Below are 25,382 nucleotides of genomic sequence, written 5' to 3'. Positions count from 1 at the left end.
AAAGAATCCAAGAGGTCACCTAAGCCAAGTTCCTCATTCCAAACATGGAGAAACCAAGGCTCAAAGATGGGAGATAACTTGTCTCAAACTTCAGAGAAAAGGTGGCATGGCCAGGGCTAACACACGTCTTACGATTCCAAGTCTGTGTCCTTTCTACCACATGGCCTCCTGTCCTGGAACACAAGCTTCCGTTTTGTGAATATGAATGTCATTAAGAAAGAAAATGAACATCTCTGAGAATTGAGCACCTGGAAGTCTAGGCCCAGCTGGGCAATTCTGAACTGTCACCTGATTTCTCTGGATAGTTGTTTTCAGGATAGTAAAATCAGGGTCTAGTACTTCGAGGGACAAGAAAATCTCTCTGCTGCAAATTACACTGGGCAGGATGAGGAAACTGAGTTTAAAATCCCACCTTCCCCAATCTCTACCACACCTGCAAGGATCATCTTCTCAATTTTTCTTGGTGCTTGATACTCATTCCAACCAGATTTCATCTGCTTATCTAGTAATTACTTAGCTAAGGAGAGGGTGGTGTTACAACAGTAATCTTGTTATATCAAAAATATGTCTATGTTTTACCTTTTAGTCTCCTAATCTCCAAGAATTACAATCAATATATTTTCTTAAATGACACACCTCATTTAAAATTACCATCTCATTTTTTTATCTTAACAGCCTGGTGAATCGGGTTGGGCATCTGAGAGTACAGCCCAGTTTATTTCACAGAAGTGAATGAAGACCAGAGGTGGTTCCTTAGCCAGAGTTCCAAAGCTGTCTCTGAAGTGAGAACAAAGAACAGACTCTAGTTCCCAGTCCACAACCATCTCAGAGACCACTGCCTCAGATTTCCCCAATACAAACCAAACAAGCAATGCTCTTAGGTTAAAGAGCATACTTCTACAAGTCATACCTGGTTCTATCCCTTCAGCTTCACCTTGCACCACAATCTACCTCATCCTTGAGGCTCCAGTCACATAGCCTTCTTTCAATTCCTCAAAACTGTCAAGTTTCCCCTTGTCTCAGACCCTCTATTCATCCTTTCCTCTCCTACTTCACCTATTTAGTTCTTACTCATCCTTCACCTCTCAGGTTGAGTCACTTTTTCAGGGACACCATTCCTGACCCTCCCAAACTAGGTCAAATCCCCTTATATTAATGACTTCAAAGCATCAAGTACTTCTCCTAGAACTTGGTAATTAATTAGCGCTGACTGAAATTTTACAATTATTTTGGCGATTTACGTAAAATCTATCTTCCCACAAAGAGAATAGATTCCATGTAGTCAGAAACCAGATATGTTTCTGCTCACCAATGTATCCAGTGCTTACTTAACAGTGACTGGTACATAATTGGCCCTCAATAAATACTGAATAAATGAATGACAAAGTGGTAAAAGAAAAAGAAATTCAGCACTGGCAATGTGCCAGGCACTTTTTTATGCATCTCCCATTTTCATTAAATCCTCACAATATTTTAAGGTAGGGGTCATTAATCTCTTTTTATAGATAAGAAAACAGGTTCAAAGAGGCAACTTCGATTTGCCCAAAGTCACACAGCAAGGAAATATAAAGTTAGGATCCTAACCTAAGCCTGACAAACATGTTCTTTCCACTAAAAAATTCTACCTTCCTTTGAAAATCCTTAAGCCAATGGTGAGTCCTACCTCTGATGGGGATTTTAGAAGACGGCTCCACAACCAGAGGAGGCCAAACAGATTGGCAGGGTTCAGAACAAACTGCAGAAATGAGGTCCAGAGGGAGAGAGTTCAAAGTAAAGCAAGCTCAAAGTGGAACAAGTAAGAACACAGCCTAGAGTATTTAACTTCAGAGTAAGATGCTAAAAACACTACTTTTTTTGTTGAAAGTCCTTGGAATTGTAAGCATAATGACAAGCAACAGGAGAGAGCATTAATACAATAAAAGCAAGATTCTTCTATTAGTATACTGTAATCCATAGAAAGGTAGTTAATATCTAATATCTTCTTTTAGAAATAGACCAATGAAAACTGACCAATGAAAGGAAGACTAGCAAAATAGCATCACAGAGATAAGTATCCAAGAGAATAACTAGTAAAATGATGTTGGGACTTTACCCTCCTTTATTAAAAGAAGTATATAAAATGAAAGTGTGAAGCAAAATAGCTCTCATTTAAAATACAGTCACCCTGGATTTGTCTCTTAATGGGCATTAAGCAAGAGAACCCCAGGAGCATGCTTTTCGAAAGGGAAAGAGAATATTATGCTGCCAACTTCATTCTCAGCCACCTCCTGGGGGAAAAGGGGTGAGGGTGGGGGGGTTGGAGGCCAGTTGGAGGGGAAAGGTTGGGAAACCCAAAGGCCAGAAGGCTCTTAGGTTCAAGACCACTGCCTCAGCTCAGACAGCAATAAGCAAAAGCTGATATCAAGAAACACAGCCACACTAAACAGCCCAGGAAACAATTTTTTGGAAAGAGACCCTGAAGCCAAAGCAGCTTAACGTATTAGAAGGGACCATTCCCATGATAATAGCAAATATTCTAAGTTCAAATGAGGAGCATTTTCCTCTATGGGCAAGTTTATTTACACGATTTCAATGTGCTGACCTTTTCTGAGTTTTGCAACATTTCTCAGTGGTTTCATTCTTTTCCGCAAAGTTTTAAGTGACTTTCTTCGAAGGACGCTATTTAATGTCAATGACTGTAGAAAACATTTGTTCATAATTATCCAGACATAGACTGGAACAATGCTGAAACAAGAGCAGCATGCAAAAATGTATTTAAGGACTATCATCCCAAAATGCTGCTAAAAGCTATTAACCAGTATGTGTTAATTGCCACAGCATTCATATTAATTTTCACTTCAGGCTCAACATTGTGGAATATTTCCCCTGATACATTTTAAACAAAGTTTAATTTAAGGAACTGCTTCTATCAACACTTATGAAAATTAACAGCCAAGCAATTAGCACTCATGAATTATCCCTTCCCCCATGCTCTCTGCAGCTTCCCTGTTAAAACAGTTTCTAACAGAGAAATGGTTACTTTCTAACAAGTTATCACAATCAAAGTCACAGTTGTCTATATGAACCAGCCCTGGTTCAGCTTTTTAAAATATATGCCAAAGTAAACATTCCCTTTACATTTCAAGAATAGAATTCAGCTAAATCAAATATGTAAGATGTTTAAATTTAGCAAATTGACAAGCAATTGCTAATATTGAATTATCTTCTCACCTGATGTGTAACAGCTATACATCACTGGGGCAAAAAGAAGTAGTTACTTGTCTTGATCTTCCTGTTTGAAGTTGAGGACCAAAACCCTATTAGACTCCCTGGACTTCAACATACAGGCCACCTTCATCTAGCTCACAGCACATCTTGTTTAATGATGATATTCTAAGTTCTGATTTTAAGAACACATTTCTTTTCACTCTACCCTCTAATGAAATACACAGAAGAGAGAGGCAGAAGTGAGGTGACGATTTATTTGTTGAGTGTTTCCAATGTGCTACATGCCATGCTGTTTTAGGCCTTACCCCATTTAACCCTCATTAGATAAATACAAATACACTATCATAATCTCATTCCATAGATGAGGACATGGAGCTTTGTTAGCTTAAGCAATTTATCTGAAATCACACTGTAATGTGCAGCCAGGATTCAAACTCCGTTCTTATTACAGAATAGGTCCACTTGGAAACTAAATTATACTGCCTCTTATTGTCATAGGTGCTTTATCCTAGCATTATCCTATTTGCTCATCTCATCAGCCTTGTGTGGAAGGAACTCTCTTTTTCCTTTCATAAGTAAAGAAAATGAGGCTCAGAAAGGAGAAAAAACTTACCGAGGTAACACTACTGATAATCAGTACCATGTCTTTGTAGGTAACTATATTGACAGGAAATGAGTATTTAAACTTCTGATGGTCTACTGATGATGATGATATTTGCAAACTCAGTTTAACCAGAATAAAAGTTCACTGTAAGCTTTAAGTTACAAAGCTTATGTTTTGTAAGCTTTAAGTTACAAAAGCTTCTCAAATAAGTGATAAGGCATGGAATAGAAAGGATTAGATTTGCTTCTTAAAACATGTTCTCTTTGAAAGGTGACAAGTGGAGGACCAAGGCAGGAAAATACACACATATTCCAAGACTCTTAAATCAGTGCTGAATATCAGCAATGTCCATCAATAGAGCCCACTTCAAAGCAACTCAATGATTCATTCTGCCTGGTCACAACAAACATTTCCCATATACAATGAAATCAGAAGAACTGGCACAAGAACTTTTCTGACTGTTTCAGCCACTAAAATAGAGGTTTTGTTTTGTTAATGAAGCTATTCAGCTGTTCCATTTTCAACAATGCTAAAGAAATTAGGCAGACTGGCTGACCCTGGTTTAGCCTTGTCTAACCAAGTATTCCCTAAAATCACATTGCAATCTTTTTTCAAATGATCAGTAAACAGTTATTAAGAATCTACTAATCTAAAACAGGTTAAAGATAGCATCACCAATTTACCGAAGAAATAATATAAACATAATAATAAATCTGACCCCCAAAAATTGTCAAAACTACAATAAAGCACACACTTAAGAATAGACTTTCTCAATTTTTATGCCGTCCAACAATTATTAACCAGGTACAGGAACCAAAAATTACTTGAAAATATTTGCTTTAATTTAGCACCATAGCCAAGAGATGTTTATCCTCAGAATCATGAAAACCAACAATCTAATTTGCACAAGCAACACTAGATGTGCTTGCTTAACTACAATGTAATTGTAAAGCCATACAAAAAACAAAACGCTTTTTTCCAAATCTAATGCTATTTTAATCTTGAGGATTTCACAGCAGTTAGTCTCTTGAGGAAATACATAATTAAGTAGTTTTTTAGCATATTTAATTAGACCCCAAACTCTTCCCTGTCCCCTTCTCTCCCCAATTATGCACCATTTGCCCAAGAGACCTAAGCAACTCAGTTAATTATGTAAATAAGGCAAGCAGCATTCCCAAGAAAAGCACTGTGAATATTTGTAGGAAAAAAAAAAAAAAACTGTACATATTTTAGTCACTTTAAGAAACCTTTGCAAAGCGGGGGTGGGGGGGTGACGTGGAGAAAAATAGGACTATTAAAATACATGGAAAACCTTTCTTTTGAGGCAAAAAGCATGGAGTTCAATGACAAGATGGTGAATCATTAAACCAGGACACATTTCACTTCTTAAATATGATCTGAATAAAAATAAAACAATTTTAAATTACAACAGTAACAAAAATTTAGTGCTGAATGTCAAATGATTTATAGGAAGAATCAATCTGGAAATCATTAAAGTCGACTCGCACCGAAAAGGCTTTATTATCAAGGGGTTGTCATGATCTTAACTCTAGAGGCAGCCATGGTGCTGTTATAACTACTACAATCCCATTATTATGCAATCACGAAATGCTAATTTGATCATTTTGAGATGTTATTTGAATAGTCATTTTAATTTCTAGGTTACAAAAAGGCTTGACTCAAGTATAATTCTCTATTAATCACTGAGATGTCATTTACTATCATATTGATGCATTTCACAAAGATAAAGACTAATTTAATATGTACAGTACAATATCCTCCAAATATTAGCCACTTTCATTACATATCTGCCAAATGCATTAATATTAAATAACAGATGAGAACAAGGGTTTAATTGTATTTTAGCAATTATAATATGTAGGGTAATAATAAAATACTATCACATAAAACAGACTTATCGATATCAATATGTAAATCTTTCTTAATCAATGTGTAATGATGACTGCCCTATGTTCACGTCCTTTGCTGATTACAAGTATTCTTGATATGACAAAAGCACTGTCTTAATTTAAAGGCACATCTAACAAAAATAATTCCTTTGTGACTGAGGAAATGGCTCCTTTAATTTTTTAAATTTCTCCCTGGAACTTCAGAAGTTATATACTAAGCAGAGTTCACAACCTTCTGACAAATTTAAATCTAAATAATTTATAATAGAGTCTAATGCTATAATGAGAATTCTAAAATATAATATTTTTTAAAACATTTTAAAATATAATATTTTTAAAAATAGTATCAAAGTACTATCATATATTAATTATTCCAGCAATTATATCCTCAAACAATGAGATGGTATCAGGTAATAGAAGCAAATAAATTCCAGCCATGTTACCTAATCATGATAACGTCTCACAAATTTAAATGACTCAATTACAGCATGTGAAAAAAATGCTTTGCAGCCCAAATCGCCATTTTCCAGAGGCTGACAATCCAGTCCCTTAGGTGGAGACTTCTTTCTCTTTGCTAAATTCCACAAGAAGAAATGGAAGAAGAACAAATACATAGAGTAGGATACACAGAGAAGCTTTACATCAGTATAATCTACAGTTTACAAAAAGTGCTTTCATATGTTTCTTGGAAGAAAACCCTGAGCACATTAGGATCTTTATGTTATTTATGCATTTTGTTTCTAGTTCTTGCTCTTCTTTCCTACAAATACCAATAATCTCACATGCCGATGGTCATATATGCATACTTAAACCCATGGAAATATGCTGAGTGGTATGAGATAAAAAGCATTTTGAAGAAAAAACATCTCCCTGCTCAAAGACAACAACTGACAGAACCAGCAGGTGAATACGAAAAAGGCAAACATAAGCAAAGATCTGTATGTTTATTAACTGCAATGGTGTTGAAATAAGACAAATTGTACACCACTCAACAGGAAACAATCTATCACTAAGTACCCTTACACCACTGCTAGGCAGCAAACATAATAGCAATAAATATAAAAATCAACTGCTACTGTCTCCTGAAAGAGGAGCTCAGCTCCGCTCAGCTCAGCACCAAGAAGCAAAAAGGCAGTGAATGGAGGCTTCAAAGAGAACTATGCTCCACCTGAAATAATAATCATTTTCCTAATGATTATTTTTATGTCATCATATTGTTAGAACAAATGGCAAAAAATAATCACACACAGCAAGTATCAAACAGATTCTCTACAAAGAAATACTGAAAAGTAAAGCAATGGCCTAGAATTCTAAAATGAAACTCAAACCTCAACAATTTCTTCAGTTACAATAAAGAATCAGACACGACCACGTGGACTGCCTCCCAAAGTCACATTCAAGGCTTTCCTACCATAATCAAACTTTGACTAATCATAACCCAACCAACTAAAACTCTCAAATACACTTAGGAAATAAATAGGGGAGAAAAAAATGCATGGGAAGGTGTGTGTGTTTGTTTGTGTGTGTGTGTGTGTGTGTGTTTATATATTAGGACTTTGTTTTCATTTTAATCTTTCCAAATACATTACAGTGGAAACACTGAGCCCAAATTCATACGCTTCCACATCTTCAGCCTGAGAATAGGGGAGTGATACTCTAAATAATTACTTTTGAAACTCTAAATATAATAATAATAATTATTATAATAATACCAACAACAACTCTGCTCAATTGAGGTTTTATTACTTAAAGAGACAAGGTTTCATTTTTACTTACCTTGCCATCAAATTTGGAATACTCGTTAAAGGGGTTATTCAGCTGCAGAGGGCACTGCTCCAGGCGTACAGATAATATTGACTGCTTTCCAGAACTCGGAGGTTTTTCTTTTAGGGACTTTTTTTCAAACAGTGACTTTAACTCCTGGGCTGTGATTCAGAAGGAAGATAAAAACACCTTTGTGATTATACAAGAGACAGCTTATCTACCTTTCCTAAAAAATCTTCCTTGAAGCCTTAAGGAAGGAGTGACCAGGGACACGTTCAGGTCTGATGCATGCAGAAAGCCTGACATGTATTTCAATGTTTATGCACTGAAAAACAAGTAGGCCAAGATTGTCAGTTTAAAAGGACTAGGGCTTAAAGGGGTTTGGGGTGATGGGAGGGGAGAGGCACACAAACCAACAGATCAGCCATTCCCTAAGAAGGGACAGGTTACTACTAGCTTCAGTCCAGCTTTGCCACTAATAGCTGTGTGATACTAGACAATTCACTAAATCTCCCTGGGCCTGTCAAGCTAGACAATCTCAAAAATCTCTCCCAGCTCTAATATATGATTTTGGAATTCTAGTTCTTCAACATCAGTATCTGCATCTTAATCCTCTCATATTCCCCAATGGCACCTACCACAAAATCTGGATGACAAAGATGATGAGAAGGAAAAAGAGACAAGGTATTTATAATAATAGTAACTAACATTTGTTGAGCAAGCCAGTAACTCACATTATGCTAAAATGTTACATGTCTTATTTCATTCAATTCTCATAACCACTTTGAGAGGTAAATATTAGCATTATCTCATTTTTATCAGTGTAGTATTGGAAGTTCATCAGCCCTAGGCCATACAGCTGATAAGTAGCAAAGCTAGGATTTGTACCCAGCCAGGGCTTTTAGCGTAATGAACAAAGTAGACCCTCAAAAAATTTTTGTTGCATGAATGAACGGGTGAATAATGATTAAAGGAATTCAGATTAAACTATTATTAAATCAGAATCTTCAGCTTTTATTCACTCTTATTCATTAATAAATCAAAATAAGTTCCATATCTTCTCAAAGACCATTTAATTCTCTAAGACAATCTGAATATCAGTTTAGGAAGTAGCTAGATAAGTACACTGAAGTTTATAATACTTTTGCTTATTTTTGTGAAAATTAGAAAATTTCCATACTTAAACTTTTAAAATAAATAAACCTGAATTCTTAACATCTTCAGTGAAAAAGTTCAACTCCACCCCATGCTTGAGCATAGCCAAATGGAACCAAGGAAGTTCAAACAGAACTCTGAAATTGCCACTTAGAACTTAAAAAAATAAAGTAACTATAATTAATTTTTTTACAGACTGGTGAGGCTTATTAAATGAGTCCTTTTTTGATTTAAGTAGCAAACCAAGAGAAAATGATCTAATTCTTTTTAAAAATGTGCCACTTGACTACCCAATTCCAGATTCTGAATATATAAGCACAGTAACCAACAGCTTTTAAATGCTCATTTGAAAAAGTTTTAGATTACTGTTAGATTAAAGTGATGTTTTAAATAGTGGGGTCCTTCTCTACCTGTAACCTATTAACAATTTTGTTGCTGCACCTGGGAAAGGGATGATCCTTATTAAATACCTACTATGGGCTAGGAACAATGCTACCTATTTTCTCACCTTGTCCTCATAACGATCCTAAGAGACAGGTTACTACCATTCCCTTGTTTATTAATAGAGGAAGAAACTGAAGTGTAGTAAAGGTAGATAACTTGTCCAAGGTTACACAATTGCCACAGGCACACCTGGACCTCTCTCCTCAAACCTCATGCTCCCTCTCCTCTTCACTTTTAGCTAATGACTTTGCTTCCTATGTCAAAAAGAAACAGAAGCAATTTCTGCATACTCTCACCTGCACATCTACTTACCTTCCCTCCTAAGGTTCATACCTTCACTTGTGCACTAGATATCATCCCCATCTGCCAATTCAAGGACATCACTCAAGTAATTCTCTCCCATCATTCTTCCATTTTCAGTTTGTCTTTCTACTAGATTAGTCATATCAGCACACAAAGATGCTGAAATTTTGCCCATTAAAAATATATATACATATACATTCTCCTTTAATCCCATATTCCCTTCTAGTTACTACCCTATTTTTCTGCTCAAGTTTTCCATGTTCTTCATGTCCAATTCCTCTCCTCTATTCACTCAAACCCACTCCAATGAAACATCCAGGCCCCACCACTAAACCAAAGCAGCTTTCATCATAATCCCCTGGTTGCTAAATTCAGTGATCAATTTTAATTCTCATTACAAAACCTCTCAGCACCATTTGACACAGTACATCACTCTCTCCTTTTTCAAACTTTTCTTTCACTTGGTTTCCAGGACTCCACTCTATCTGGTTCTCATTTTATCTCAGGGTATTCTTTCACAGTACCCTTGTTAGTTCCTCCTCATTTCCCAAACCTCAAAACCCTGGTGCTCCCCAAGCTTCAGTTCTTGGACTTCCTCTTTGCTCTATCTGTATGCACAACCATGGTGATCTCATCTAGCCTCCGGTTTTTATATCTACATAGATAAATTTTACCAACTACAACAGCTTGAAACCAAATTGTGGTGATGTAAATCAGAACAGTGGTTGCCTCTAGGGAGTAGATGAACTAGAAAAGGGCACAAAGGAACTTTCTGGTGTGATAGAAATGCTCTAGATCTTGAATGGGATGCTAGTTACACATGTATGTTTGTCAAAAGTCATCAAACTGTACATTTAATATTTGTACATTTCACTCTACGTAAGGGATACCTCAAAGTAAATAAATAAAAACATAAAACCTAAGTATCTTCTACGTACTGATGAATGCCAAATGATTACTTCTAGCCCAAAACACTCCCTTAAATAAGTCTCACATATCGAACTTTCTATTTGCAGTTCCACTTGATGTCCAATAGGTATCTGAAATTTTACATGTCCAAAACCAAACTCTTTATTTTCCTCCAAACCTGCTCCTCCAACAATCTTCTCCTTCTCAGTTAATGACAACTCAATCCTCAGGCCAAAAACGTGGGAGTCATACTGACTCTTCTTCTTCTCTCACAACTTATATCCTATCCATCAAAAGATCCTTCAAAAGGTATCAGACACCTCTACAGCTTCGAAGGCTGGATTATTGCCACCTTCAAACAAGTTTTCCTGTTTCTGCCCTTCCTCTACCCTTCAACCCAGACCATGGTCTTTTCCCAACACAGCAAATGTGTCTTTTAAAACCTAAGTCACAAACGTCAGAATAAGAAGAAAAATTGATAAATCTGACCACATAAAAATAAACAATTTTTGTATGGGGAAAAAAGAACATCAGTGAAGTAAAAAGACAAATGATAAGCTAGGAAAGAATAAAGGTTAATATTTCTAATATATAAATATTCTAAAGATAGAGAAGACACTGGCAAATAACCCTAAAGAAAAATGGATAAGAAACATGAAACATCCACAGAAAAAGAAATGCAAAGGGTCTTAAACAAATGGAATGATGTTCAACCACATTTATAATAAGAGATATGCAAATTAAAACTATACTGAGATACTATTCTTCATCCATCAGATTGGCAAAAATCTATAAGGCATGAGGAAATAAGACACCCTCTATACATTACTGGCAGGAATGCAAAATAGTACAATCCCTACGGAGGGGAATGTGCAATATCAAGGAAAATCACAACTACATTTACCCTTTGACCCAACAATCTCCCCTCTAGGATTCCAATCTTAAGATACATTAGCCAAAAAAAACAATAACCAAAATAACAAAAAAATTACACCTAAAGTATTGACTGCAGCACCATTTGAATAGCAAAAGCCTGAAAACAATCAAATATCCCTCAACAAGGAACTGCTTGATTAAACTATAGTATATCCATATCACAGAGTACTATGCAGCTGTAAAATGGAACAAAGTCTATTTCTGTATTGCTCCTTAGTAATCCTCAGGAGACTTGTTAAATGAAAATGTGTTATGCGAAATAGTGTCAAGTATATTTATCCCTAATCTAGAAAGACGGTGATATGAATATAAATATGCTTATATAGTTTTAAGTGGGTGGATAAACCAAAATCTTTTTTGAAATGACTATATGTAAGAATACAGAAGAAACAGTACAAGGAACAAGGATCAAAGCCAGATTTCTTTTTTACTTTACCTTCTTTTATGTATTTGACTCTGGAACACGTAAATATCCCATACAATTAATTTTTAAAAATTAAATTAGGGAGACAGAAGAAGATGGCGGCATAGAGAGGAGTGGAAGCTAGTTTGCCCCCTGGAACAACTAATAAACATCCAGGAACAAGTAGTAAATAATCTGGAATAAGCGTGGGGGGACAAACACGACTCTCCACTCATCATACACCAACCTGAATTGAAGGAATGCCTGAGATCGCAGCATAAAATCTGTAAGTAAAATCTGCAGATCCAAGCCGGGAGCCCCCTCCCACCATGGCCTGAACTGCAAAGCCTCCCAGTGCTAGAGAGCAGCACTCTCCGATCAAGTGAATATAACTCAACTGAGCTGCAAATGGGGTTTTAATTAACAAACGTGGACTGCTCAATAGAAGACTCGAATCCCCAACAATGAGACAGAGGATTTTGGTGACGACTGTCCTTGGAGAGCCAGAGGGTGGCTGCAGACAGGCCCTGAAGGGGGCTTTCTGTCCCTTTTTTGGCTCAGTTGAGAAAGTCTCAGCCATTTTCAGTTCCCAGCACTCTGACCCAGACAAGGGTGGAGATAGCACAGGCAGAGAAACCATTCAAATGTAAATGACTCTCCCTAGGGGGTATATTTTCCCTAAGAGGAAGAAGGTGGTGCCAAGCTCTACTACCCGCCTTCCATTCAGAACCAAACCCTAGAGCCTGGGGGAAATCAGCCACAGGCCACAACTCCTTATACCAGTCTGGAACTATGGGCTGACAGGCGCCACCTGCTGGGAGGAAAAGCACAGTGACTTGAGGCCTCACAGGGTGTACCAATCTTCTAAGACACACCCTTAGGGAGACATGATATTAATGCCTCCTTCTGAGACTTGAGCCCATTCTGGTCTTGGAAAACCTGATTGGGGTAACCAAGGAAATCAGATGCCTATACAACAGAAAACTGCAACCTACACTAAGACAAATGAAGTTATGGCCCAGTCAAAGGAACAAACTTACACTTCAACTGAGATACAGAAATTTAAACAACTAATACTAAATCAATTCAAAAAGTTCAGGGAAGATATGGCAAAAGAGATGAAGCATATAATGAAAACACTGGGCATACATAAGACAGAAATCCAAAGTTCGAAAAAACAACTGGCAGAATCTACGAAAATGAAAGGCAAAACACAAGAGATGAAAGATACAATGGAAGCATACAACAGCAGATCTCAAGAGGCAGAAGAAAACACTCAGGAACTGGAGGACAATGCACCTGAAAGCCTACACACAAAAGAACAGATAGAGAAAAGAATGGAAAAATATGAGCAACGTCTCTGGGAACTTAAGGACAAAATGAAACGCAGGCATGTACATGTCATTGGTGTCCCAGAAGGAAAAGAGAAGGGAAAAGGGCAGAAGCAATAATAGAGGAAATAATCAACAAAAATTTCCCCTCTCTTATGAAAGACATAAAATTACAGATCCAAGAAGCACAGTGTACCCCCAAACAGAATAGATCTGAATAGGCCTACGCCAAGACATTTAATAATCAGATTATCAAACATCAAAGATAAAGAGAGAATTCTGAAAGCAGCAAGAGAAAAGCGATCCATCACATACAAAGGAAGCTTGATAAGACTATGTGTGGATTTCTCAATAGAAACCATGGACGCAAGAAGGAAGTGGAGTGATATATTTAAGATACTGAAAGAGAAAAACCACCAACCAAGAATCCTATATCTGGCAAAACTGTCCTTCAAATATGAGGGAGAGCTTAAAATATTCTCTGACGAAGAGACAATGACAGAGTTTGTGAACAAGATACCTGCTCTACAGGAAACACTAAAGGAAGCACTGCAGACAGAAAGGAAAAGACAGGAGTGAGAGGTTTGGAACACAATTTTGGGAGATAGTAGCACAGCAATGTAAGTACACTGAACAAAGATGACTGTGAGTATGGTTGAAAGAGGAAGGTTAGGACCATGTGGGACACCAGAACGAAAGATGAAAGATAAAAGATTGGGACTGTATAACTCAGTGAAACCTAGGGTGCTCAACGATTGTAATAAAAGGTACAAATATGTTTTTACATGAGGCAGAACAAATGATGTCAACATTGCAAGGTGTTAAAACAGGGTGGGATTAGGGTAAAAATGCAATCAATGCAAACTGGAGACTATAATTAACAAAACATTGTATTATGCTTCCTTTAATATAACAAAGGCAATATACCAAAGCTAAATGCATATGGCGGGGTGGTATAGGAGAAGGGTATGGGACTCCTGGCATTGGTGATGTTGTCTGACTCTTTATGCGACTTTAGTTTAATGCTATCTTTCCTTCCGTTGCTTTCTAGCTGTCATGTTTTTTTATTTCTATCTCTCTCTCTTTTCTTTTTCTTTTGTCTCTCTACCTGACTCTTCCTCCTTTTTTTGTGAAAGAAATGAAGATGTCCTTATATAGACAGTAGTGATGGTGCTGAATACATAAATATGTGACTATACAGGGAACCAACGATTGTCTACTTAGGATGGAATGTATGGTACACGAACAAAACCATCCTCAAAAAAAATGGGTTGATGAAGAAACCTTGAGGGCACTATATTGTGTGAAATAAGACAGACACATAAGGACAAATATTGCAGAGTCTCACTGACATGAACTAATTATAATATGTAAACTCACAGACATGAAATGTAAGTTACCAGGATAGAGAACAAAGCTAAAGAATGGGGAGCAATTGCTTATTATGAGAATGTTCAACTAGGGTGAACTTAAACATTTCAAAATGGACAGAGGTGATGGTAGCACGTTGTGAGAATAACTAACAATGCTGAATGGTGTGTGAAGCTGGTAGAAAGGGTAAGCTCAGAGTCACATATGTCACCAGAAGAAAAGCTGAAGGTTAAAAGATGGGAATGTAAAAAAGTGAATCTTGTGGTGGACAATGTCTGTGATTAACTGTACAAATGTAAGAAATCCCTCTCATAAGCTAGAACAAAGGTATGACACTATAACTAGAGGGGCATACGGAAAAAAATATATACTTATTGCAAACTATATACTACAGTTAGTAGTATTTTAACATTCTTCATCAACAGTAACAAATGTACTATATCAAAACTATGAATCAATAAAGGAGGGGGGTGGTTAAGGGTATGGGAGGATTTGAGTTTCTTTTTTTGTCTTTATTTTTTGGAGTAATGAAAATGTTCTAAAAATTGAAAAAAAAAATTAATTGCGGTGATGGATGCACAGCTGTATGATGGTACCATGGGCAACTGATTGTACACTTTGGCTCTTTGGATAGTTGTATAGTATGTAAAAATCTCAATTAAAAAAAAAAACAAATTAAAAAGGCAATTCCCTAAAAATAAAAACAAAATGAAATAAATGCACTTAAGTGTAATACTGAGTTGGCAGTTTACTTATGCAAAGAGGAATTATTTTAAGTAGCACAGCAATCTGATAGTACATTCAATAATGGGATACATCCAAAGGACAAACAAATCTTAAACAGTTTTTAGTAACATACTGCTAATAATGACATTGATATTTCTATTCTGGAACCAAGATTTTCAGCATAAGAGAAAATATAAAATAAATATAAAATCAAACAGTTAAGTAAAAACTCTAATCATAAATGTGAACTGGAGTTATCAGCATTACCCCACAATATATTTCCTCTTAAAAAAAACAAACACCATTAGGGCAATGCAAATTAAAGCCACAATGAGCTACAAACTTACATCCACCAAGCTGGCTATTATTTTAAAAAACAGAAAATAACAAGTGCGGATGAGGATATGGAGAAATAGGAATCTTAGTACATTTGTGGTAGAATGGTAAAATGGTGCAGCTGCTGTGGAAAATAGTTTGGCGGTTCCTCAGACAGTTAAGCATAGACTTACCATATGACTCTGCAGTCCCACTTCTAGGTATATATTCAAAAAAAAGGAAACCAGGGACTTGGACAGATATTTACACCCCAATGTTCATAGCAGCAAATTCACAACAGCCCAAAAGGTGGAAGCAGGCCAAAAGGTAGAAGCAACCCAAATGTCCACCAGTAGATGAATGGATAAACAATACATGGCATATCCATACAATGGAATATTATTTAGCCATAAAAAGGAATGAAGTTCTGATTTATGCTACAACATGGATGAACCTTGAAGACAACATGCTGAGTTAAATAAGTCAGACACAAAGGGACAGATACTGTATCATTCCACATACGTGAAATAAATGGAATTTGCAAATTCATAGAGACAGAAAGTAGAGTACAAATTACCAGGGATGGGGTGGGGGCTAGAAATAGAGAGTTAATGTATAATGGGTATAGAGTTTCTGTTTGGGGTATGGGAAAGTTCTAGTAATGGATGATGGTGAGGGCAGCGCAACATTGTAAATACGATTAATTCAAATAACATGCTTGAGGGGGATGAGATGGGAAATTTTATTTTGTAACTATGTTTCCACAATTCGAAAAAAGAGAGAAAGAGAAACTAAAGAGACAATGGCAATTAAATGGAATACATTATCCTGGATTGAACTGAGGAGAAAAGATCCAAGAGCACCTTACTGGGATACATGAAAAAATTGGAATATACAGCATAAGCTTTATATCAAGTTTCCTGAACTTGATAACTGTACTTAAGATGGATATATAAATGAATATCCTGTTCTTAGGAAAAATATGCAATTATTAAAGTGTTCAAGGAAGATGATGTATATACAACCCACACTGAAATGTTTAGAAAATAGATAGACAGTTGGCTGTCTGGCCAGAAGGAAGGAAGAAAGGAGGGAAGGAAGGAGGGAAGGAGGGAGGGAGGGAGGGAGAGAGGGAGAGAGGAAGGGAGGGAAGAAAGAAGAAAGGAAACAGCAAACATGGTAAAATGTAAAAAGTTGGTAGATCTGGAGATCTGGATGGGGGGTATGTTGAAGTTCTCTATGTGGATTTTGCATTATTTGCAATTGTCCTTTAAGCTTGAAATTATTTTGAAATAAAAAGTTTTAACAAAATCAAAAAGCATTTCTGAGCTCTATCTACTAAAAGGGCCAAAAAGGAAAAAACACCAACCAGTGAGCACCCCTAAGCACTCAAACTGTGGTCTCTCAATGCCACTTACCACTAAAAGGAATCAGGATTCCTTGGAGAAATGGATGATTCCAGATTCAGGGCAGGAAATATGTAAGATGAAACTGGAACGTCTTGTCATAAAAGAAAGCAAGGAAGCTATGAAAGGTTGTGTCAAAAGACCTTGGAAGCCAAAGCGAAGGAACTCACTTTACAAAGAAGGGATAATTTTAGCATCAAAAATAATACTGATTGCAATGCATTAAGAAAGATCAAATATGCTTTAAAAATCCATGAGTTCCTGGATATATGTATACAGCCATGATGCAAAGAAAAACGGGCCTCACTGGTCATCTAGCAGAATGAACAAACTCGTAATTGTGAAAAATAAGCATTTATCCTGCCTTTCTTTAAGGGACTATCTGAGGATAACCATATTAATAGATGAGGGAAAGTTCTTTATATGAAAATTTTAAATGAATAAAAACCATAAAATTAGAATGTCACTATTTGTAACTCCTAAAGAAATAATTCACATAAGTAATGCCCATCAGTAGTTACTAAAACCATTACGTGAAAAGCTGATGCATAACACTATAATGGATGGATCAGACTGGCAACACCTGATTCCATCATCAATCTCAAAAAAGAAAGACAACAAGATATTCCATGTTTCATGATTTGATGCAATAGGAACTACAGAACATCATGAACAAAATATTCTTACCAAAAAGCAAACTTCAATCTGAGTAAGTTTCCAGATCTAACTATAAGTTTACAGGAAATACAGGGTACAGAGGACCATGTTAAAATGAGACCATGGAATTGTTGCTGATGTTCTCACAAACACTGAGGGCTGGCGGTCTGGTATAACGAGTCCTCTATTGTGGTGCTTGCTCTTATGGAACTCGTTACTACAAAGGAGAGGCTAAAACTGCTTATAATTATGCCTGAGAGCCTCCCCTACCCCGAGTACCTCTTTGTTGCTCAAATGTGGTCCTCTCTCTCTAGCTAAACCAACTCAGCAGGTGAACTCACTGCCCTCCCCACTACGTGGGACCTGACTCCCAGGGCTGTAAATCTCCCTGGCAACACAGGACATGACTCCCGAGGATGAATCTAGACCCAACATTGTGGGACTGAGAACATCTACTTGACCAAAAAAGGGATGTGAAATGAAACGAAATAAAGTTTCAGTGGCTGAGAGATTCCAAATGGAGTTGAGAGGTCACTCTGGTGGGCACTCTTACGCACTATACAGATAAACCTTTTTAGGTTTTAAGGTATTGGAATAGCTAGAAGTAAATACCTGAAACTATCAAACTGCAACCTAGTAGCCTTGACTCTTGAAAACGATTGTATAACAATGTAGCTTACAGGGGTTACAGTGTGATTGTGAAAGCCTTGTGGATCACACTCCCATTATCCAGTGTATGGATGGATGAGTAGAAAAATGGAGACAAAAATTAAATGAAAGATAGGGTGGGAGGGGACGGGATCATTTGGGTGTTCTTTTTTACTTTTATTTTTTATTCTTATTTTTACTTTTTCTGGTATAAGGAAAATGTCAAAAAATAGATTGGGGTGATGAATGCACAATTATATGATCGTAATGTGAACAGCTGATTGTACACCACAGGTGACTGTATGATATGTGAATATATCTCGATAAAACTGAATTAAAATCCTAAGGGGAGAGGCGGGGCAAGATGGCAGACTGGTGAGCTGTATGTTTTAGTTACTCCTCCAGGAAAGTAGGTAAAAAGCCAGGAACTGCGTGGACTGGACACCACAGAGCAATCTGTCTTTGGGCATACTTCATACAACACTCATGAAAACGTGGATCTGCTGAGATCACCGAAATCTGTAAGTTTTTGCGGCCAGGGGACCCGCGCCCCTCCCTGCCAGGCTCAGTCCCGGGGGAGGAGGGGCTGTCAGCTCCAGGAAGGAGAAGGGAGAATTGCAGTGGCTGCTCTCATCGGAAACTCATTCTACTGATTCAAACTCCAACCATAGATAGACTGAGGCCAGACACCAGAGACTCTGAGAGCAGCCAGCCCAGCAGAGAGGAGACGGGCATAGAAGGAAAACAACACGAGAAGCTCCAAAGTAAAAGCAGAGGATTTTTGGAGTTCTGGTGAACACAGAAAGGGGAAGGGCGGAGATCAGGCCTTGAGGCGCATATGCAAATCCCGAAGCAAGGCTGATCTCTCTGCCCAGGGCACCTTTCCTTAATGGCCCTGGTTGCTTTGTCTATTAGCATTTCAATAACCCATTAGATCTCTGAGGAGGGCCGTTTTTTTTTTTTTTTTTTTTAAATCCTTTTTGCTTTTTCTAAAACAATTACTCTAAGAAGCTCAATACAGAAAGCTTCAAAGAATTGAAATTTGGGCACGTCAAGTCAAGAGCAGAAATAAGAGAGCTCTGAGACAAAAGGCAATAATCCAGTGGCTGAGAAAATTCACTAAACAACACAACTTCCCAAGAAAAGGGGGGTGTCCGCTCACAGCCACCATCCTGGTGGACAGGAAACACTCCTGCCCATCGCCAGCCCCATAGCCCAGAGCTGCCCCAGACAACCCAGTGTGACGGAAGTGCTTCAAATAACAGGCACACACCACAAAACTGGGCGTGGACATTAGCCTTCCCTGCAACCTCAGCTGAATGTCCCAGAGCTGGGAAGGGGGAGCAGTGTGAATTAACAGAGCCCCATTCAGCCATCATTTGAGCAGACTGGGAGCCTCCCAACACAGCCCAGCAGCCCAGAACTGCCCTGGGGGGACGGCACTCACCTGTGACATAGCACAGTCATCCCTCAACAGAGGACCCGGGGTGCACAGCCTGGAAGAGGGGCCCACTTGCAAGTCTCAGGAGCCATACGCCAATACCAAAGTCTTGTGGGTCAGTGGCAGAGACAAACTGTGGCAGGACTGAACTGAAGGATTAGACTATTGCAGTAGCTTTAAAACTCTAGGATCATCAGGGAGATTTGATTGTTAGGGCCACCCCCCCTCCCCGACTGCCCAGAAACACGCCCCACATACAGGGCAGGCAACACCAACTACACACGCAAGCTTGGGACACCAATTGGGCCCCACAAGACTCACTCCCCCACTCACCAAAAAGGCTAAGCAGGGGAGATCTGGCTTGTGGAGAACAGGTGGCTCGTGGACGCCACCTGCTGGTTAGTTAGAGAAAGTGTACTCCACGAAGCTGTAGATCTGATAAATTAGAGATAAGGACTTCAACTGGTCTACAAACCCTAAAAGAACCCTATCAAGGACAGCAAATGCCACGAGGCCAAAAACAACAGAAAATTATAAAGCATATGAAAAAACCAGACGATATGGATAACCCAAGCCCAAGCACCCAAATCAAAAGACCAGAAGAGACACACCTAGAGCAGCTACTCAAAGAACTAAAGATGAACAATGAGACCCTAGTACGGGATATGAAGGAAATCAAGAAGACCCTAGAAGAGCATAAAGAAGACATTGCAAGACTAAATAAAAAAATGGATGATCTTATGGAAATTAAAGAAACTGTTGACCAAATTAAAAAGATTCTGGACACTCATAGTACAAGACTAGAGGAAGTTGAACAACGAATCAGTGACCTGGAAGATGACAGAATGGAAAATGAAAGCATAAAAGAAAGAATGGGGAAAAAAATTGAAAAACTCGAAATGGACCTCAGGGATATGATAGATAATATGAAGCGTCCGAATATAAGACTCATTGGTGTCCCAGAAGGGGAAGAAAAGGGTAAAGGTCTAGGAAGAGTATTCAAAGAAATTGTTGGGGAAAACTTCCCAAATCTTCTAAACAACATAAATACACAAATCATAAATGCTCAGCGAACTCCAAATAGAATAAATCCAAAAAAACCCACTCCGAGACATATACTGATCACACTGTCAAACATAGAAGAGAAGGAGCAAGTTCTGAAAGCAGCAAGAGAAAAGCAATTCACCACATACAAAGGAAACAACATAAGACTAAGTAGTGACTACTCAGCAGCCACCATGGAGGCGAGAAGGCAATGGCACGATATATTTAAAATTCTGAGAGAGAGGAATTTCCAGCCAAGAATACTTTATCCAGCAAAGCTCTCCTTCAAATTTGAGGGAGAGCTTAAATTTTTCACAGACAAAGAAATGCTGAGAGAATTTGCTAACAAGAGACCTGCCCTACTGGAGATACTAAAGGGAGCCCTACAGACAGAGAAACAAAGACAGGACAGAGAGACTTGGAGAAAGGTTCAGTACTAAAGAGATTCGGTATGGGTACAATAAAGGATATTAATAGAGAGAGGGAAAAATATGGCAAACATAATCCAAAGGATAAGATGGCCGATTCAAGAAATGCCTTCACGGTTTTAACGTTGAATGTAAATGGATTAAACTCCCCAATTAAAAGATATAGATTCGCAGAATGGATCAAAAAAAATGAACCATCAATATGCTGCATACAAGAGACTCATCTTAGACACAGGGACACAAAGAAATTGAAAGTGAAAGGATGGAAAAAAATATTTCATGCAAGCTACAGCCAAAAGAAAGCAGGTGTAGCAATATTAATCTCAGATAAAATAGACTTCAAATGCAGGGATGTTTTGAGAGACAAAGAAGGCCACTACATACTAATAAAAGGGGCAATTCAGCAAGAAGAAATAACAATCGTAAATGTCTATGCACCCAATCAAGGTGCCACAAAATACATGAGAGAAACATTGGCAAAACTAAAGGAAGCAATTGATGTTTCCACAATAATTGTGGGAGACTTCAACACATCACTCTCTCCTATAGATAGATCAACCAGACAGAAGACCAATAAGGAAATTGAAAACCTAAACAATCTGATTCAATGCAATCCCAATCAAAATTCCAACAACCTACTTTGCAGACTTGGAAAAGCTAGTTATCAAATTTATTTGGAAAGGGAAGATGCCTCGAATTGCTAAAGACACTCTAAAAAAGAAAAACAAAGTGGGAGGACTTACACTCCCTGACTTTGAAGCTTATTATAAAGCCACAGTTGCCAAGACAGCATGGTACTGGCACAAAGATAGACATATAGATCAATGGAATCGAATTGAGAATTCAGAGATAGACCCTCAGATCTATGGCCGACTGATCTTTGATAAGGCCCCCAAAGTCACCGAACTGAGCCATAATGGTCTTTTCAACAAATGGGGCTGGGAGAGTTGGATATCCATATCCAAAAGAATGAAAGAGGACCCCTACCTCACCCCCTACACAAAAATTAACTCAAAATGGACCAAAGATCTCAATATAAAAGAAAGTACCATAAAACTCCTAGAAGATAATGTAGGAAAACATCTTCAAGACCTTGTATTAGGAGGCCACTTCCTAGACTTTACACCCAAAGCACAAGCAACAAAAGAGAAAATAGATAAATGGGAACTCCTCAAGCTTAGAAGTTTCTGCACCTCAAAGGAATTTCTCAAAAAGGTAAAGAGGCAGCCAACTCAATGGGAAAAAATTTTTGGAAACCATGTATCTGACAAAAGACTGATATCTTGCATATACAAAGAAATCCTACAACTCAATGACAATAGTACAGACAGCCCAATTATAAAATGGGCAAAAGATATGAAAAGACAGTTCTCTGAAGAGGAAATACAAATGACCAAGAAACACATGAAAAAATGTTCAGCTTCACTAGCTATTAGAGAGATGCAAATTAAGACCACAATGAGATACCATCCAGCACCGGTTAGAATGGCTGCCATTAAACAAACAGGAAACTACAAATGCTGGAGGGGATGTGGAGAAATTGGAACTCTTATTCATTGTTGGTGGGACTGTATAATGGTTCAGCCACTCTGGAAGTCAGTCTGGCAGTTCCTTAGAAAACTAGATATAGAGCTACCATTCGATCCAGCGATTGCACTCCTCGGTATATACCCGGAAGATCGGAAAGCAGTGACACGAACAGATATCTGCACGCCAATGTTCATAGCAGCATTATTCACAATTGCCAAGAGATGGAAACAACCCAAATGTCCTTCAACAGATGAGTGGATAAATAAAATGTGGTATATACACACGATGGAATACTACGCGGCAGTAAGAAGGAACGATCTGGTGAAACATATGACAACATGGATGAACCTTGAAGACATAATGCTGAGCGAAATAAGCCAGGCACAAAAAGAGAAATATTATATGCTACCACTAATGTGAACTTTGAAAAATGTAAAACAAATGGTTTATAATGTAGAATGTAGGGGAACTAGCAGTAGAGAGCAATTAAGGAAGGGGGAACAATAATCCAGGAAGAACAGATAAGCTATTTAACGTTCTGGGGATGCCCAGAAATGACTATGGTCTGTTAATTTCTGATGGTTGTAGTAGGAACAAGTTCACTGAAATGTTGCTATATTATGTAACTTTCTTGGGGTAAAGTAGGAACATGTTGGAAGTTAAGCAGTTATCTTAGGTTAGTTGTCTTTTTCTTACTCCCTTGCTATGGTCTCTTTGAAATGCTCTTTTATTGTATGTTTGTTTTCTTTTTAACTTTTTTTCATACAGGTGATTTGAAAAAAGAAGGGAAAGTTAAAAAAAAAAAAAAAAAAAAAGAAAAAAAAAAGAAAAAAGACAAACAAGGGGAAAAAAAAAAAAAAAAAAAGATGTAGTGCCCCCTTGAGGAGCCTGTGGAGAATGCAGGGGTATTCGCCTACCCCACCTCCATGGTTGCTAACATGACCACAGACATAGGGGACTGGTGGTTTGATGGGTTGAGCCCTCTACCATAAGTTTTACCCTTGGGAAGACGGTTGCTGCAAAGGAGAGGCTAGGCCTCCCTGTATTTGTGCCTAAGAGTCTCCTCCTGAATGCCTCTTTGTTGCTCAGATGTGGCCCTCTCTCTCTGGCTAAGCCAACTTGAAAGGTGAAATCACTGCCCTCCCCCCTACGTGGGATCAGACACCCAGGGAAGTGAATCTCCCTGGCAACGTGGAATATGACTCCCAGGGAGGAATGTAGACCTGGCACCGTGGGACGGAGAACATCTTCTTGACCAAAAGGGGGATGTGAAAGGAAATGAAATAAGCTTCAGTGGCAGAGAGATTCCAAAAGGAGCCGAGAGGTCACTCTGGTGGGCACTCTTATGCACACTTTAGACAACCCTTTTTAGGTTCTAAAGAATTGGGGTAGCTGGTGGTGGATGCCTGGAACTGTCAGGCTACAGCCCAGAACCCATGAATCTCGAAGACAGTTGTATAAAAATGTAGCTTATGAGGGGTGACAATGGGATTGGGAAAGCCATAAGGACCAAACACCACTTTGTCTAGTTTATGGATGGATGTGTAGAAAAGTAGGGGAGGGAAACAGACAGACAAAGGTACCCAGTGTTCTTTTTTACTTCAATTGCTCTTTTTCACTCTAATTATTATTCTTGTTATTTTTGTGTGTGTGCTAATGAAGGTGTCAGGGATTGATTTAGGTGATGAATGTACAACTATGTAATGGTACTGTAAACAATCGAAAGTACAATTTGTTTTGTATGACTGCGTGGTATGTGAATATATCTCAATAAAATGATGATTTAAAAAAAAAAAAAAAAAAAAAAAAAAAAAATCCTAAGGGGAATCTATGGATTAAAACAAATGAAACATCAACCAGAAATAATGTGCGACCCATTAGATACAGACTTCAACAAACAAACTAGAAAAAAAAGAAAAAAGAAAAATTTGAAACAATCAGGGAAATGTGAACAATGACTGGATATTTGATAATATTAAGGAATTCCTCCTGATTTTTTGGAGGGTACTGTGGTTTTGTTTAAAGGAAAAGGAAAACCCATATTAATATTTAGAGATGAAACTGTATGCTATGTGGTATTTTCTTAAAAATAATCCAGGAGGGGCCAGTAGATGAATGCATAGATGAAACAAAACTGACCATATGTTGATAACTGTTGAAGTTATGGGTTTTTGAGGGTTATTACACCATTCCGTCAAGCTTTTTACATGCTTGAAATTCTCTAAAGTAAAAAGTTGCTTTAAAGGAAATTTAAACTGGGAGAAAGAAAGCAGGTCTCACATCACATCACTATTGTGATAAAATAACTTCACCCAGACTAAAAGCCAAATTCCTTACAAAACCCTTCATGAGCAAGTCTCTACTATTTCTCTGACCTCCCTTAACCCCTTGCTCACTCTGTTCCAATCAGTCAGCATCCTTGCTAGTCCTTGAATACATACACCTGGCATACTTTTGCTTCAGAACCTCTGAACTTGCTATTCCCTTATCTTGCAACACTCATCTCCCAGTATCTGCAAGGCTTACTCCTTCACTTCCATCAGACCTCTGCTTAAACATCACTTTCCTAATGGTCTTCCCTGATGATCCTATATAAAACAGCAAAATCCCCTGTTCCTTATCCTCATTCCTGGCAATATTTTTCTTTATCTCATTTATCCCATTCTAACATATTATGTGTGTTTACTGTCTATCTCTTCCCATTAGAATGCAAGCTCCATGAGGGCAGGGAATTCACTTTGTTCATGGCCATATCTTCTAGGCCTACAATAGTGCCTAGCTGCCCTAGAATACTGTAGGGGCTTAATAAATATTTGTTGAATGAATGACTGAACAACTCTGGACCAGAGA

The 25,382-nt window shown here is 38.0% G+C and overlaps 1 protein-coding gene across 7 annotated transcripts in view; it reads right to left on the bottom strand.

The window, feature by feature from the left end:
- The window catches only part of MAPKAP1 (MAPK associated protein 1), a 346,539-nt gene that overhangs the window by 251,837 nt on the left and 69,320 nt on the right, over positions 1–25,382 (bottom strand). For all 7 annotated transcript variants that reach the window (XM_037798457.1, XM_037798460.1, XM_037798461.1 and 4 more), the window contains one exon: positions 7,498–7,646. In XM_037798457.1, the coding sequence (XP_037654385.1) occupies positions 7,498–7,646 (149 nt within the window). The remainder of the gene's footprint in view (positions 1–7,497; positions 7,647–25,382) is intronic.

This window comes from Choloepus didactylus, chromosome 10, assembly GCF_015220235.1.
Source record: "Choloepus didactylus isolate mChoDid1 chromosome 10, mChoDid1.pri, whole genome shotgun sequence".
Taxonomy (NCBI): domain Eukaryota; kingdom Metazoa; phylum Chordata; class Mammalia; order Pilosa; family Megalonychidae; genus Choloepus; species Choloepus didactylus.
Note: the sequence above shows the minus strand (reverse complement) of the source record. Positions and strands in the feature narration are given on the sequence as shown.